Genomic DNA, 16,617 nt, shown 5'->3' on the forward strand with positions numbered 1-16,617 from the left:
TAATTTTTATATGTCTTAGTTTTGCTATTCAAAATGGGCTAGCTACGTAGCTTGATACCCGTTTGTCTTCTATTGCAACATGAACACTACTACTTATTGAACGGAACTATGTAATTCGACCAAAAAAATCATACATCTTACTTGATAATCTTACTTCTTTTTACAAGTAAATAATTTTGATAATCTTAGTTGAAATATATATGTATAGCAACTCATCATAATTGATAATCTTACTTCTTTTTACAAGTAAATAATTTTGATATCAACTAAAATTTACACAAAAACCAAATTTAGATAACAAAAATAAACAATATATATTTGATGCATAAAATTACAAATAACAGTTCATTTATGAAAAAGATAATAATAATAATAATAATAATAATAATAATAATAATAGGTGGTTCTTCGTAGGCAACACAACGTCACAACACGATACAACTAGGATTTTGGTGTTTCCAGCAAATAATTGATTTCTCCTCTTAATTATATTCAATGCTTTTGTCCCTTATTTCAACAAAACCAGTCAATTCCAAAGGTTTTGTGCCTATTTGACCCACACGTTCATCAAATTATTAAACAAAGTTATATTATACGCTTTTGAGATTCAAATCAACTATTTCTACCACTCATGTTATTTAATTTAATTTTTTTTATAACTCTTGTATGCATAGGAGATTTAGAATGTTATGTTAGGAGCTACTTTCTTTCCTCGTGACAGCATATTCAATTTCATTAAGATCTTACTTACGATCATTTTTCTTGTAAGACGGATCAGTGAAAGACCAGAAAAGGCCGTCTAATCAGTCAATGTTTTTTTACTGGAGGATATCAGTGAAAGACCAGAAACAAAAATGTAAAAAATACTACATATTTTGTTTTGATATGGATTTGAAATATGACAACTTAAATAAATAAAATATGAGTTTGAAACTATTTTAAGTATTAGTATTGTTATAAATATAAGTAAATAGTTATAAAATTATATAAATTAAAGAATTTATAATTAATAATAATAAATTTGACGAGCCCAAGCGACACCCGGGCTTGAAAGATTACTCACAAATCAAAATCAATCTTTAGAGAGAGTGCTTTAGAGACTAAAACAATCGGACCCAATATATAATTTAAGACAAAAACAAAACCAGATAGACCTGAATCGATAAAAACCTGTATGCATTCTAACCTGGACATCACACAAACATAACCACACAGCGCTAGCCAACCATATACGTAATGCCCACATCATAGTATCAAAAACTAAATTCGCTTATCGTTATATTTAAGTCAAAAATTTTGCAATTAAGTATAGCAATTATACAACATAAATTTGAAAAAAGAAAAGAAAAAAAAACCAACCAAAAATAGCAGTACAACATACTCTCAAGATTCTCGACCACATTCAAAAGAGACGGTTCACGAGTGTTTCTCTAACCTTAAGAACATCATGTTCATGACTAGAGTGGATTATACACATTTTTTAAGGAATTTTGATCCCATGAACGAAAGAAAACAGCTTTAAGGATTCAAAAAATAGTTTTGTTTGTTTTCATGGGATCTAGAAACTTATCCTACAACCGCAACATGGTTTGATCCTATAAAATCTTATAAAAACTCAGTTTTCTCTTAGATGGCTAGATTTTTCATGGCGTCCAGTTTCTCTACTTTACCATTTGATGGAATGGATTCAATATTCCCATTTTCAGCTTTTTCAGGTACTTGTTTGGAAGCTTTGTTTGCTATTACAGTAGAGCAGAGGCTGCCTTCAAAGTAGGTCGAGTATGGAAATTCTACTGCACACCGGTTTTTCCATCCTATAAAAAGAAAAATATAATATATTAGATATAGAATTGCCAGGTGGTTTATAAAGAAAAAGTAAAACTTACTTAGTGCTGCATCTTGATCATTTAAAGTAGCAACGAGAGTTTTATGAACTGCAACACAGTCTTTCAGCTTGCTTTCTTTCACAGATCCAAGCAGTCCGCTAATAATACAGCAAAAAAAATAGACATTTAGGCATACAACAAAAATCATTTTTATTTGGATTCATGAAAAATCTAACTTTAATTAGGGGTGTTAACCGTGTTGGGTTGGCGGGTTGAATCATCAAAAAATTGAATGATCCGAGCCACTCATGAGCTGCTCAAGATCAGCTAAAAGCTCAACTAGGAATCGGGCCGAGCTTCAACGAGCTGGAGCTTGGCTCGAGCTTATATAGGGGTTCAATTTATAAACGTGGTTAAATGGGTCTGTTATTTATAAAATTAATTTTAAAACAATAAATAAAATTCAAGTTGAGCTCAAGCTTTAGAACTAGGGCTCTAAACGAGACAAGCTCGAGCTCTCTTAAATTAATCAAGTGAGTTTAATCTTAGGCTTGCTAGAGCTAGCCTTGGCTCGGCTCGTTTACACCACGAACCCAAACACATTTATCAGGAGCACGGCCTATTTAATCCATTTAAACAAATGAGTCAAACCAGTTGTCAGGTTTTAAACTGATTGCGAACAAGTTGTAATAAGTGAGTTAGTGACGGGTCGATTTGTTTATTTAGAACATGTTAAACAAGTAAACCCTAACACAATTAGTTTAACTACACGGGTTAAACAGGTCAACCTGAGCACGACCAGTTTATGACAGCTGAAATCCTAACTATCTTCGTGTCGTGTTTCTAGTCGTATCTAAAAAACCGCCACCTGTAAATTTTACCTTGAAACAGGGTTCTGAGGAGATTCTTCAATCAATTTGATTGCTTCACCCTTCTTGTTTGGTTCTAAACAATAGATCATCTCGGCTGCTGCTGCTCTGTGCATCAAAGAATCTGCAAAAATTACCAGTAAGGTGTCTTAAAGGTTTTCATAGTATGCCCGTGCGATGACTAATCTAGAAACAAAAATGACCTTTATGTTGCTCGAGGAAAACAGTATTTGCCTCCATCAAAAGATTTATCATGCAGTTGACTACAACAAAAGAATTAAAAAAATCAACAAAAAACAACTTATACAAATAGAGGATCATACACTGGAAATTAAATAGATAGTAACCTGAAAGTCGGACGCTCGGCTTCTAATACACCTGAAATGAGTTTTTCAGCATCAGTTGTAGGGGCTGACCTTGATGCCACTTTATGGAAGAATCTTATCTGTGAAACCATTAATTATATTAAAACTGAGATATGAAGAATAAAATATAAAAATGAGAATGCACGTGTGGTTATCAGTTATCACACGGTTATGATTCAAGCATTATAATTATGACATACCAAGCAGCGATGAGTGTCTGGATTTTCAGCATCTAACTGTACCATGTGCTTCAAAGCCTTGATGAAACAGAAAAGCAGTCAAAAAGGTTATAGAACATAAGAAAAATAAAATTTCTAATCAAAACCGGGTGCATAATGCAACAATAAGATGTGGACTGAATTATACTATAATTTATAATAATAGTTTTCCCATTAAAATTAAAATTACCTGCAAGGCAAGCAATATCTTTTCTTTTCTCATATTAATTTCAAAAGACAGTAAATGAGTCTCCAAGTAATCTGAAGAATGCTTCTGAAGTAGTTTTAGGTACTTTCCAGCTTCCACTAAAGGATCTTCAATCTAGGTAAAAAAAATATTGAATCCAAATGTGTATCGCTGATATACATAGTTATACATACATGTGTGTGTATAAAGATGAGTAGAAAACCTGCAATAGCTTCTCTCCATTGGGATCTGGATCAACTGCTTTGACATTTCGTTTCCCATTCTTGGAAGCTCCGCTGGCATTAGCTTCTTCACTCTTTACTTCTGCCTCCTGAGAGAACATTAAAATTAATATGCCTAACAGGTTAACCAGGTAATATAAAAGAAGAATTAGCATAAAAGAAAGTACGTCAGGTGTTATTTCCTATCATTTTATTAAAAAAAAAGGTGTTAAAATATTCAACTTTGTAATTGTATTTTGCTACATTTAGTGAAAACTTAAGGGTGTGTTTGGGATTGCTTATTTAAGTGAAAAAGGACTTTTTGTTAAAAGACCTTATTAACTTATGATTTTTTTAAAAGAAATTTTTAAAAACATGCTTGGATTAGCTTATGTGTTAGGGAAAACCAAAATGACTAATAAGGACATTCTTTTTTAAAAGGAGTGTAATGAGTTTTGAGGGTTGGAAGGGTGTAATAGGTAAATCAAACCCATTAAGTTAATAAGTCACAAATTCCTAACTTTTCAAAACCCCTTTATTTTGCCTTCTCATTAAGTTAAAATCCATAAGTCCTTATGGTTTGTCAAACACCTTATACACTTTATTAACTTTTCAAAAAGTTTATAAGTTATAAGTTGTTGAAAATAAGGAATCCCAAACACCCCCTGAATCTGTTAGAAAGAAAACAAAGAAAGTAGAATATACCTTTTTTGCCCGTGCTTCAGCCTTCCTCTGTTTTTGCCTCAATTTCTTCTTCTGAGAGGCAGGCAACTTTGCCAGCTCATCATCTTCTTCAGTTGATGATTTTGGTGGTGAATCATAAAGCTTGATATAGCATCTGCATCACCCAATGAAGCACAAAAAATAATCAAACAACAATACCATTCGTCAAACTGATGGCATGATAGCTAACATGTCAGTAACTTTGACAAAGTTAACTCTTTTTCAAACAAAGCCACATAAACCTCACCTTATAGCACCAGCAGCTGCCTTGCGAAAGTAAGCATGAGCATGAAGCCGGTCTTGAAATCTTAACATTTCAATATATGCACGCAAAGTCATTTTTCTTAAACAATAAGAATGGAAATCAAATTGGTCTTCAGTTATATCTGCGTAATGTTTCTCAACCAGCAAAAACTTTTTCAACGCTCGTCCAAGTTCACCCTGCCGGAAATAGCTTTCACCAGAAGCAAGTTCATACCTTCAGAAGAAAACAAATCCAGTAAAATATTCATATATTTCTGCTAATAAATATAAATATCTTTGATAACAAATTTTAACACTAACCACATGCATTGCATGTCATGCAGGTTATTATGTTGTTCACCATCCTTAGTGAACAGTACAGCTGTCTTTTCCGCAAGCGAAACCTAAAAGAAACTATTAAAAAGAATACAGAAAACTTAAGTCAGAAAATTGTGTAAATTTGGTAGGGGAATATAACATAATTGTAAACATAGACCTGATCAGCTTGCAGCATTCTTTTAACACATTGACTATTTACATAACGATCTGCAAGATCCATGCATCTAGCTTCATCTGCTAATGCGGCTGCTGCTGGAAAGTCCCCAGCATGTTTTAGTATCTTGCTCTGCAAAAAAAAAAACAAAGATGGCACTTCATTAGATATTAGTCCCCAATCAATATTATTTACATTTATTAAATTAAACAAAACTCAAAAAGGGGTCACTGGACTAGAATTTAAAAGGGGGATGCAAAGGTTTACTAGTGATAATTTTATTTTCTTTCAAATTCAGAATGCTAAACAATCTAACTTCTTTTTTCTTTATTAAATCCCTTATACTATGCATCAATTATATTCATTTTCCTTCTAACTATTATATGATTATTCATCAAATTGAAAATCAATTAACAACCTTCATCAAATGATTCACTATTTAAAACGTCATGAAGAACTAAATATAAAATTTTATTAAAGATTATTTAAGAATTCATATTGTTAAAACATTTACAAAAATATGAGCTTTTAAAAAACCAACAGGTGACAGGCTATAGTTTTCGGTAAAAAAAACTATGAGATCCCGCTAATAAGATTATCTACAATTCTACAGTAATAAGATATAAAAAAATGAGTATAGCATAAGTAGACCTTGACGGAGTATAAATCAATAACAGTTGGAGTGTGTTGCATAGCTTCCTCAATTTTAGCAAGAGCCACATCATACTGACCCCGCCTGTAATAATGCTGCATAAGCACAACAATGTAAGAATAATACTGATAATAATAATAATAACAACAGTTTCATACAAATCCAAACAGCCTATAAAAACAAGAACAAACCTGAGCTAAATAAAACAAGATCCACAGAAGCGTCGAAGGTGGCTCCTTTTCTGATCTGAAAATAACACACAAGAAAACAAATTAGTACCAACTTCACGTAGAATGATATGAAATAATTAAAGTTCATGAATCATTGTACCTTCCAGGGTATCCACCTGTCTTTTTAAGTGATTCCTCCAATCCAAAAACCAACTTTTCAAGTATATCAGCCTATAAAAAGTTAAAAATAAGTCAATAAATCAAAACAATGCAAATGTATCGAACCTTCAATGAGGTGCTTCCACAAACCTTGCCAGCATGATCATATAGAGGAGACAGATCAGAGAACAGTGACGGGACCCCCTACATTTACCGTTAATAAAGAGTAAGTTTGCATCCAAAATAATTGTTCCCAAAAAGAAATAAACACCAATGAATACCTTTATTAAAAGAGGCCTGATATACTTATCAGCTGCCTCCTGAAACTTTACGCCATCCAAAAAATCTAGCGGGATCCTCTAAAAAATAATGTCGTGATGTTAATATAATAATCTCATTCAAAAATATTTAAAAGTAAGAAGTTTAATCACCTTAACAGCAGAAGACCATGTGTACTGTTCAGCAAGAGATTGATACCAAGCATGCAACTTGTCTATTTCATCAGAGGAATATTGGCCCGTCTCTGAATGCAGTCCAACACACTTCTGTAACCTTTCATAGTATCTAAACAAAAATTTCAAACATCATTTATTTTTGTATTTTGTTACAGTAACAGTTTTGCAAAGTATCCTCAATACTCTATTTTTGTGTACCTGTAGTTGTCAGGATTCATAGTAAGTAATACCCTATACAACTTTTCAGCTTCTTCAAGACAATTAAGCTTCATAAGAAGAGAAGCCTCTTCTTCCTTGTAGGATAATTTATCAACCTATTATGATAACAAGAATGTGTTATATAATAAGAAAATGAAGCAAACATACAAAGAAATTAAGAGATTAACTTACAATCTTGAACTCTTTTTTGCGCAACTCTTTAAGGGCTTTCTCAAGGAAGCCACATTCCTCCAATAAAGATACCTGGATGAAAGATTTTGTAAATACTTAAAAAAAGTTTTAGAAAATACATTTAATGTTAACATGTGCGAATGTGTGATGGTTTCGACACTCACAACAAATATATTTAATTTTTTGATAGGATTATTACCTAACACAAATATTACCTTGTATAACAGCATTTCACCATGCTCACAACGTTCACTTTCTGGAGGATAATCATCTTCAAGAGTTCCTTCATATGCTTCCAAGATATCAATTGCTTTTGATGCACTTGTAAAAGAATAACAGCATTTAGAGAACTTATAGGCGATGGAAAGATAACAAAGAAAACATTTTGATTAAGTTAATTTGAAAACGACACAATATAACAACTCACTTTGAATATGGATGTTGAGAAACCGCAAAACCAATCCAGTTCATCCGATGTTTAGGTTTCAAAGTCAGCAACCGTTGTCTAGTTTCAACAAAACCTGTCAAGTCACGCATTTGTGCCTATAACCAGAATGGAAAAAAAGCACCATTAGCTACCAAAAACGTAGAAAACCAAAACGACAAATTTGATGTCATGAAAATAATTCAAGGGGCCCTTTTTTCCATGTGTAAGATCAGATGTAACACAGTTATTTAAGTTTAATTCTCACAAAATTTATAATTGTTTGTATTGTAAGGATATATACCTGTAACAGAGATAGGTCCCTAAGTATTTCAATGTTGTCAGGATCTATCCTCAGAGCATTCCTGTAACATTTTATTGCTTCCCTGTACTCTCTGTCTGATCGGTAGAGAAGGCCATAAACATGCCAACAAACATGGCTTTTGAGGTCATTCTACAATTAAAAAAGTGGATTTAATACGTGACAGTGTACTGACATATAAGGGTATGTTCAAATAAGTATACTTTAATGAATAATTTGAAAGTTAACCAACCTTCAATCCTAGCCGTACAAGCTCATATGCTTCTTGCTTACGGTCCATGCAGTTCAATGTTAGTCCCTTCATCGAGAGAGTTTCTAGTACCAAAAATTGTTAGGAAGATGAGAAAATTATATATTCTACACAACAAAGTTATAACTTATAAGAAAGTTGCATTAGATAATAAACTCTTCACAAACCTCCATGATTTGGGAACTTCTTCAATATAGTATCTGCAGCCTTAAGACCCTTTTTATACTGTTTTGTTTCATAGGATTTCTGCCAAAAAGACAATCATAGGAAAATGTTTCATTTTCACAAAAAACAACTCAATAGTCAATACTCAATACAAATGACATAGTTATTGTTTCAAGAGTATTGCAGCAGCATCAAAACAATGCAATACAATATATAATAGCTTGCAGTTAACCCTTGTGATTCAGCTAAAGGTTATCAAGAAAAATTATAGAAAGATATTTGCACCAACTAAAAATGCAGGGGCCTGTCATTAAGCATAAGTTAAGTTTCAAGATTAAAGTGTATGAAAACAAATTTGGTTTTGTATTAGAGAAATCATAAAAAAAAAACAACTTTGTTGATTGCAAAACCTAAAAAGTAACAAAGGGGACACAAATAGAACTTAAATGTGGTTTTTATTGGTCAAAACTCAAGAGAGATAAAGGATTGTTTTATTTCAGGCTTTTTTTATAGATTTAAAAAAAATCATTCTAATAAGTCTAAGAGTTGATGATGAAAAGTTAGCTCTAATAAGTCATTTTCTATATAATTGTCTTCAATTTCAATCAAAACAATTTATTAGTAAGGTTTCGATGATTATAGATAAAAAACGATCGAGAAAGAATCCATATTTTATCGATCATGAGACATCAACATTCCAAGGTTTACTACTACTGCTGCTGTAACCAATGTTTAACTAACTTAGAAACCTTAGAACAAGGTTTAAAATATGCACTTTCATCAGTTGTATTTCGGTGGTGTTTGGGATTGCTTATTTAAGGCTCCTTATGATAGGTTATATAAGTTGTTTGGCAAACAAAAAGGACTTATGGATTTTAACTTATCAACAAAGCAAAATAAGAAGGTTTTGATAAGTTGGAAAAATGTAACTGATTAACTTATTGTGTTTGTTAATCCAATCATTTCTTTTTAAAAACTTGTGTTTAAAAAATGCATAAGTTAATAAGTCAATTAACACATAAATAAGCAAAATTTAAAAGTCAAAAGAGCTGCAAGTGACATTTACATAAGGCTAATATTAAAACTGGCTACAGTTCATTCAATGTGATAAAACTAAAATGCATTATTATTATTATTAGTAATAAACAGCAACATGCTGGCAGTATTGACTACTTATGCGAGTAAGAACTAGATGTATTAATCGCATGTTTACGTCGTCAATTGAGCAGATGTGATTTGAAATAACGGATGAGCTAGGGTTTTATAAATAAATAATTAAGAAGGAATTGATGATTAAAAGTCTTACGACGATGAGCTTGAAGAGTTCTTTAGGAGGAAGTGAACCGCCCATTGTTTCTATGTTATGTGTTGCACAGAGTACAGGTTAGGGTTTTAAGGGTTTATTATTATTATTATGAAGAAGAAGAAGAAGAAGATGATGAAGATGAAGATGATGATGAGTGGTGGCGTTTATCTTCTGCAACCCTACTTTTATTTTTCTTTCTTGCCCAAACTTAAATATCAGGGGCTCTTTTGTAATTTCTGATACTTCTTAAATAAATTTCCTTCAAACTTATTATTATTTTTATTAAATTTGACTTTGTTTTTGTTTGTAGGAAAGTTACTTTTCATCACACAAACACATATTCACACTTTAGAGCGTTTATAGTAACAACTTATTATTTTATAATGGTTTTTCGAAACACGTGAAGAAAAGAATAAAGATTGATGTGATGAAAAAAAGAAAAAGAGATGTTTGTGGGGAGAAAAGATATCAAATAGGTTTTATTAGTAGGGAGAGAATATATGGAAATAAGAATCTTGAAAGATTTCCTAAATAAGCCTTATTTTTCTCTTGATTCATTGTGTCGCTCTTATGCGACATTAGTTATGTTACTAAAATCACTATGTTGATCCCACACTCTCACATCTCTACCATCGTTATATGATACTTTTCATGAGTAACATTTTTAGATAAACTTTGATTTCTTCTAGTGACTGTCGATTGTTACTTGTTTAGTTGATTTTTTTGTCTTTTAAATCTCTAAATGTATCGTTTGTCAGTATTTTAACACCCCAATCCTTTTTACACTTTCAAAACTAAACTAGACCATGTCAAAAGTATAAGTACTCAAAATACGACTCTTTACCAATCCCAACTTCTTAACAATTCCAAGCTTCTAACTTTAATGTCTCACTTTGTTCTTATATATTGTAAATATTCTTATACATGATATTAAAAAAAACTATGTATATTAAGTTGGTATAGTTTCAATTTTATTAGTTTAAACCGGTATTAATATCATAAAATTTGAAACTAGATGTTAAAAGTGTAAATAATATTCACTCCTGTCAGAAGTGTCTGATAGAATCACTCTTTTAAGGACCTAATTTGCCAATTAAACAAAGTCCTAACTCAACAACTTAGAATCGGTTTAGCTAAAACTGTATACTTGTAATGTGTACTTCAACTGTTGACTCTGTGATATTGATTATGAATAACTATTGAAGCGATTTTGTAACCATTAACGACGCCACCATTCGGTTGTTGAAGCCAGCCAAGCCAGTGAGCGACTAGTATAACGACCGGTGCAGTTATGAAAACATAGAAATAACAATGAGTACCATCAACAAAACACAATTACCAAGTCACATAGAAAGATAAAAACAAGTCTCCAAACATGATGCAAAGCAAAAGAGATGGCAATGCAACCCCCAACCAAACACAACTCAATCCTCAAAAAGGAAGAAGAAAAACAAATACAGGAGGTTCACAAAACTAGACACAAAGCCACTGCTCTTGTTCTTTTACTATTCTCCCAAATATATTTTCAAAAAAAACCCCTACCAACCAAAAACTTCCACAATAGATTAAAAAACAAAAACGAAGAAACAAAGCCACAATAAACCTGAAAATAAAAGGAATTTCAACAATTACTTACAAGACATTATATACACATAAAGGTAATATATAAAATGAGGCATGTGAGGTTTTATACCTTGCATCCAAAAAAAGTCCTGCCACCTGTCAGACTGAGCAGGCGTTTCAAACACATACCTGATGTGTACAACGAAAGATTAACATCATAGTCCCATAATTCCAAAACGCAGTCCAAATATAAAGACGGGGAAGCAAATGTAGACATATAATAAACAAATACAAAAAGAAATAATTCAATTCTCAAATGGGCAGCCGACATTCTAATATAACAAGATAAAAGTAACTGAAGAAGACCATTACCATAAATAAATGGGGAATACTGCAGTCGCCCAAAGTGATCCAGGGGTAAACTGGAAATCACAGAAGGCCTAAGGCCCATAAGTACCACTCACAATTTCAGAACAACGAACTCAGATGGAATATGATCTTTATCAGCTAATTTCAATAGCTTTTTGATGCATCCAAAACGTCACTTATCAAACTTCATTTCAGTGTATCTACACATAGCCAGGCACAACATAAATCAGTTAAAACTTAAGAAGAACAATCTTTACAGCCAAAAAAATAACAAAAAAACTCAAACTTGCCTGCGAGCTTTATTTTGTCGTTGCCTCAATTCATCATTTGCAAGCTCTGCAAAAACAAACCGGATTACTGAGTTACTTTCTTTTATTATTTCTCTGAAGTATAAAAGGCAGCATAATGTGATGTCTTACCAGGTTTCTGAGAAGGCATCATTTCACTGACAGATTTATTCATATTGCCGTCTTTGCTGGAAATAAACCAACAAGATAACATAACACCAAGTAAATAAAGTTATAAGCTACAGACATATATATATATATATGAAAATAACTTAGGCAAAAAATTGTACCTCATAGGAGGAGCTAATGAGGACGGTTGGCCAGATGCACGGGCATGATAAGCACCATCCATTGTGATATATGGATAAGGGGCACCTAGTCCAGCAGCACCTAAAGCCCCAGCAGCACCAGCCAAAACAGGTAACCTAGTACGGCATAATCAAATAGCTTAGTACTCAATATAAGGAAGACGGTAAAACAAATAAGTTTTGTTACCATGTCATCTCTGAGTTTCCCATCCCGTTTGGCTGAGCAACATATCCAGGAAAAGCCATGCCAACTGCAGGAACTCCAAGACCCCCGGGATGCTGCCCTGCGAATTGCATAACTACATTCCACCACAAAAAATAACATGTTATAAATCATCGCTTAACGTATTTATAATTAATAGTTAAAATTAGGCCTGTAAATGAACCGAACACTCAATGCACCGTTCAGCGGGAAGTTTGTTTATTTAATGAACAAACAAACATGACCAAAACCATTGTTCATTTAGTTAAACAAACGAACATGAACACATGTCTCGTTCATTCATTTGTGTTCGTGAACATATGTACTATTGCGTTCGTTTATGTTTGTTTACATGTTCATTTTAATTATTAAGCCCATTACAATTTGTTTTAGTTTAAGTAACTAATATTAACACTAACCACAATTTAGTCTAGTTTTATTAAATTGTTTAGGTCCAGCATATAAATTTCATTCATCTATGTTTCAGTTATGTTCATTCACGTTCGTCAAAAGTATGTTTATACTGCTGACGAACAACCATAAACGAGCACAAACACATTCATTTTCTTAACGAATGAACACAAACAAGGAACTCTGTTCGTCTAAGTGTTTGTGTTGGATCATTTGTTCAGCTAAAGTTGAAAAAACAAACATGAACATGCCCCGTGCATGTTCATTTGATTCATTTACATGCCTAAACTAAACAATAAACTGATGTTATCAAATATTCATTTACCTGGCAAGAACGTTGGAGCTCCTGGAAAGTTTTGATCACCATAAGAAAACGAGCTCATTCCACTGCTTGAAATAATACTACCTTTTCCTTTTCCAACCAAAGCAGTCTTGGAATCATTAGATTCTGTAGAAGATTCCATGTCTAAAGATTCAACCCCCTGTGCAGGACTAGATGTTTTCGGTGGAGAAGAAGCCCGGGACCCACTAGCAGACCGAGCCACAAACTGTTGACCAGAAGGTTGAACATTGGGCCTGTTTACCGGTTGATAGGCCATATTTCCAAATGAAAATGGGCCTGTGCCTCTACCTTCAGCCCGTGGCTGCATGTTGTTTACAGGTTTAGAGATTGAATCATCTATGCAAAGCTTGTCCATACCTAAAGAACCAGAAACATTTTTTCCCCGTGCTGGATAATTCTCTGCCATAACAGGATTGTGTGGGGCCCGATTAACTGACCCTGTTTGAGCATCTTTTTTCGGAGTCAAGTTGGTTTCTTTATTTGAAGAACCGGAAGGATAAAACGGTGGAGAAGCATAATTCAAACTGGATGCAACGTTTTTCCTAACTGGAACTTGAGAAGATTCTGATGCTGATGTGGCAGCAGATGCTCTTCCTGAGTTTGCATGTGAGGTTTTCTCTATTGGTTTTGCAAACCTAAAAGTAAAAACAATTGGTAATTTAATACTATACAGATTGTAACAATAGTTCAAAAATATAGATTATAATATCTGTACTTACTGTCTGCTTTGTGCAGAAGATTCAAAGCTGTTTTGTGTAGAAGTCTGATATCTTCTTGGACCTCGGCCTCTAACAGACTTGGGCCCACTTGTTTGATTGTTATTGTTGTAACTTTTGGGCCTGTTTCCGCGTACAAATCCATGATCTTCACCTCGATTTTTACCACGGGCGCGATTACGACCCCTGGAACCACCCCTTCTACCCTGATAATACATGAGATATTAGAACAGAAGTACACAAACTAACATACAAACACAGTACACAGATAATGAATAGTTAACCTCATTGTGAGGCCTTTCATGGATACTCATTTCTTCAAACTTGTCATGGCCCCATTTGCTGTCATCTCTTAACTCCCACAACTTCCTCCCACCAAGAGTTCGCCTAGAAACATCATATTAAGAACTTTATACTTTGACAATTCTCAACTTAGAAAATACATGTAAGAAATGTCATAAATGAAATGTAACTGAAGAGAGAAACCAGATACTAAAAAAAATATACTTCTGTGGCCTAACAAAGATGGTTAAATGATATATAATGCCACGACTTGTACCTTTGATATATGAGACATAGAAAAAACAGTTTGTAGTTTCAATTTAGCTTTGTAGCATGCACTAGCACAAACAACATTAAAACAGTTTTCATTAAGCAGATGCATCAGCAAAAGAACTTAGATATGTAAAACATATGATAAATCATGGAAATTGAAGCATCATTTTATTCATAAAATATATTGCTTTGCAAGTTTCGACCTAACTATAATGTTTATTCATGACTTCATGTGTCTAAAAATGATCATAATAATCAGTAAACAAAAACAAAAGTCAAATGATGTCATATTCACAATAACATATTTCCATGTATCATTGGATAAGGTTCACGAAACTAAAGATGGGGCTCCATTTAGCTAACTGGAATCATGTCTCACGGATTAGACATAGATCAGACAGCAAAAGTAAACTGCAATATAACATTCTGTAAAACAGGTCAAAAGTTTATTATCTTTGCATATTTTGGTCTATACATTAAGAATGTTCACCATTTGTGTAACTTCAATATGTCACAAAAAAAATCATGAAGAATCCTAGCTGACCTGCAGTTCTGTTTGATTGAAGAACTTAAAGCAACTACTGTATCTGAATCACAAACTGATAACAATAATATCGGGCATCTTATTTAAAATTTCATTAAAAATCTATTGTCAACTGATTTCAAAAAATCTAAACTTTATCCATCGTCTAAAAAGTGAACCCACTTCCCAATATGAAAAGTCCACATAGAAGTTTGATTAACTCAAAACCCACAAAAACTATACTGATGAAACTACAGCTTGGTTTAACAAACCATGATACACTAGAGGCGTTTAGGTCCCAAAAGTTAAAGCTTGAGGAGTTGCTCTTAGTATAATCAAATAAGCTTTATTTACATTTTACAACATTAAGATGCGTCTGTCTCAGACTCTCAGCCTTTTTACATACCAACCTTTTTAACAAGCAAAGCTTTCATATAAAAAATCTGGCATTTTGTAGTCTAACAGCACTAAGTAACAAGCTATCCTACTGCCCCCACTACTCTCCTAATAAAAAAGAAATAACAAAAAGTTCCCAGTATCTTAAAACACTTCAGAGTTGAGATGTTAAACATATCATTAGTCATTCCTACATAATACACATGAAAACCTTAACATCACAATTTCACTTGCAACTAGCCCATAAAAAAGCCTGTAGGTAAAAACAAACTATAACGTATTGACTTCTACTTCTGTTATACATTTAATCAAGGAACGTAAGTTCGTAACAAACAAATATAGTCAAAAGTTCATTAATTTCCACACTAACAGTGAGATACATAATCAAACTTTGTGTCATTTAAAAACTGACTGATTCAAATGCAATTTACTTTCAACATTCCTCAGCCCAATCAGAAAAGGACGCGACTTTGCAACAACAAGACCAACTAAACTAACAAATAAAACTAAGCGTACAAGAATCTAAAATTCTAAACCAATTAACTATAGCAATGCACCTAAACAAGCACTATCTCTATCTCTAAACCGATCATCATGCATATAAAACATGCCAGCAGTCAGCGCCGCGAACAACTCATATTGGTTATACATATAATCAAAGAACTTAACTTAACTTGATCAAACGATGTGCCATTTAAATAACTAACTGATTCAAATGCAAATAATTATAGCAAAGCACCTAAAGAAACATATATCAACAATGCAGTAGAAAACAATCACCTGTTTCTACCGCCAGCGCTATCTCTAAACCGATCATCATGCATATAAAACGCCCCCGCAGTCGGTACCGCAAACGGCTCGTTCTCCTTCTTCTCACCTTGCACTTGCCCTCCCTCCTCCCCACCTCCATTCCCATTATCCTCTAATTGCTCACCCACATAAACCCTATCCACATCCTTATTATTATTAATATTATCCTCCACTTTCACTTCATCCTCAACAACTTCTTCTTCCTCAACTAAATCATCATATTCGTCATCATCGTCTTCTTCGTACTCAGCCGCGGCACCTTGACCGTCCGATTCATAATCCGAAACCCTAGAATCAATAACCCTCTCATTAACCCTAACCCTAGCATCTCCATCGTCTTCGTCTTCGTCTTCTTCTTCTTCATCGTCACTGGCCTCCTGCCTACGCCGCATCTTGAGAGAAAGCATGGCTTGCTCAGGATCACTCTCGTAGTCGTCTTCATCCGCCATGTCAACTCCACAAAACCCTAATTAATTATTAATTAATTAACACAGCAGAAGAATGAGAGAGAGTGTTGAAGAAGAACCCAAGATATAATCTTTATTGTTGGTATTATTATGAAGAAGAGATCGAAAGTAACATCATGTTGTTGGTTTGGTGTAGACTTAATAATAATAATAATAATAATAATAATAATATCTCAATGTATGTATGTATATATGTAATGTATGTTTCTAGGGCAACAACTATTTGGAT

The 16,617-nt window shown here is 33.3% G+C and overlaps 1 protein-coding gene and 1 pseudogene across 2 annotated transcripts; both read right to left on the bottom strand.

Moving 5' to 3' along the window:
* Nucleotides 1-1,289: 1,289 nt before the first annotated feature.
* On the bottom strand, nucleotides 1,290-9,574 carry LOC143587958 (N-terminal acetyltransferase A complex auxiliary subunit NAA15-like; annotated as a pseudogene). Its single transcript, XR_013145001.1, has 26 exons — nucleotides 9,439-9,574; nucleotides 8,135-8,213; nucleotides 7,950-8,032; nucleotides 7,700-7,849; nucleotides 7,399-7,514; nucleotides 7,187-7,292; nucleotides 6,972-7,043; nucleotides 6,780-6,895; nucleotides 6,558-6,690; nucleotides 6,408-6,485; nucleotides 6,277-6,330; nucleotides 6,128-6,198; nucleotides 5,989-6,043; nucleotides 5,797-5,892; nucleotides 5,149-5,277; nucleotides 4,974-5,056; nucleotides 4,657-4,887; nucleotides 4,392-4,524; nucleotides 3,689-3,796; nucleotides 3,469-3,600; nucleotides 3,261-3,317; nucleotides 3,043-3,140; nucleotides 2,899-2,958; nucleotides 2,708-2,819; nucleotides 1,887-1,984; nucleotides 1,290-1,814 (listed from the first exon to the last, which is right to left on the bottom strand). The product of XR_013145001.1 is annotated as an N-terminal acetyltransferase A complex auxiliary subunit NAA15-like (transcript).
* Nucleotides 9,575-10,766: 1,192 nt separating this feature from the next.
* On the bottom strand, nucleotides 10,767-16,571 carry LOC143587969 (protein MLN51 homolog). The gene is made up of 11 exons (XM_077069110.1): nucleotides 15,892-16,571; nucleotides 13,922-14,024; nucleotides 13,641-13,843; nucleotides 12,904-13,556; nucleotides 12,153-12,264; nucleotides 11,948-12,082; nucleotides 11,790-11,845; nucleotides 11,661-11,706; nucleotides 11,374-11,570; nucleotides 11,132-11,190; nucleotides 10,767-11,041 (listed from the first exon to the last, which is right to left on the bottom strand). The coding sequence occupies exons 1-9, from the start codon at nucleotides 16,368-16,370 to the stop codon at nucleotides 11,543-11,545; spliced, it is 1,815 nt and encodes a 604-aa protein (XP_076925225.1). The 5' UTR covers nucleotides 16,371-16,571; the 3' UTR covers nucleotides 10,767-11,041; nucleotides 11,132-11,190; nucleotides 11,374-11,542.
* Nucleotides 16,572-16,617: the final 46 nt, after the last annotated feature.

This window comes from Bidens hawaiensis, unplaced genomic scaffold (assembly GCF_021521415.1).
Source record: "Bidens hawaiensis isolate Kalapana, Puna unplaced genomic scaffold, B.hawaiensis_p1.1 tig00001575_1, whole genome shotgun sequence".
Taxonomy (NCBI): domain Eukaryota; kingdom Viridiplantae; phylum Streptophyta; class Magnoliopsida; order Asterales; family Asteraceae; genus Bidens; species Bidens hawaiensis.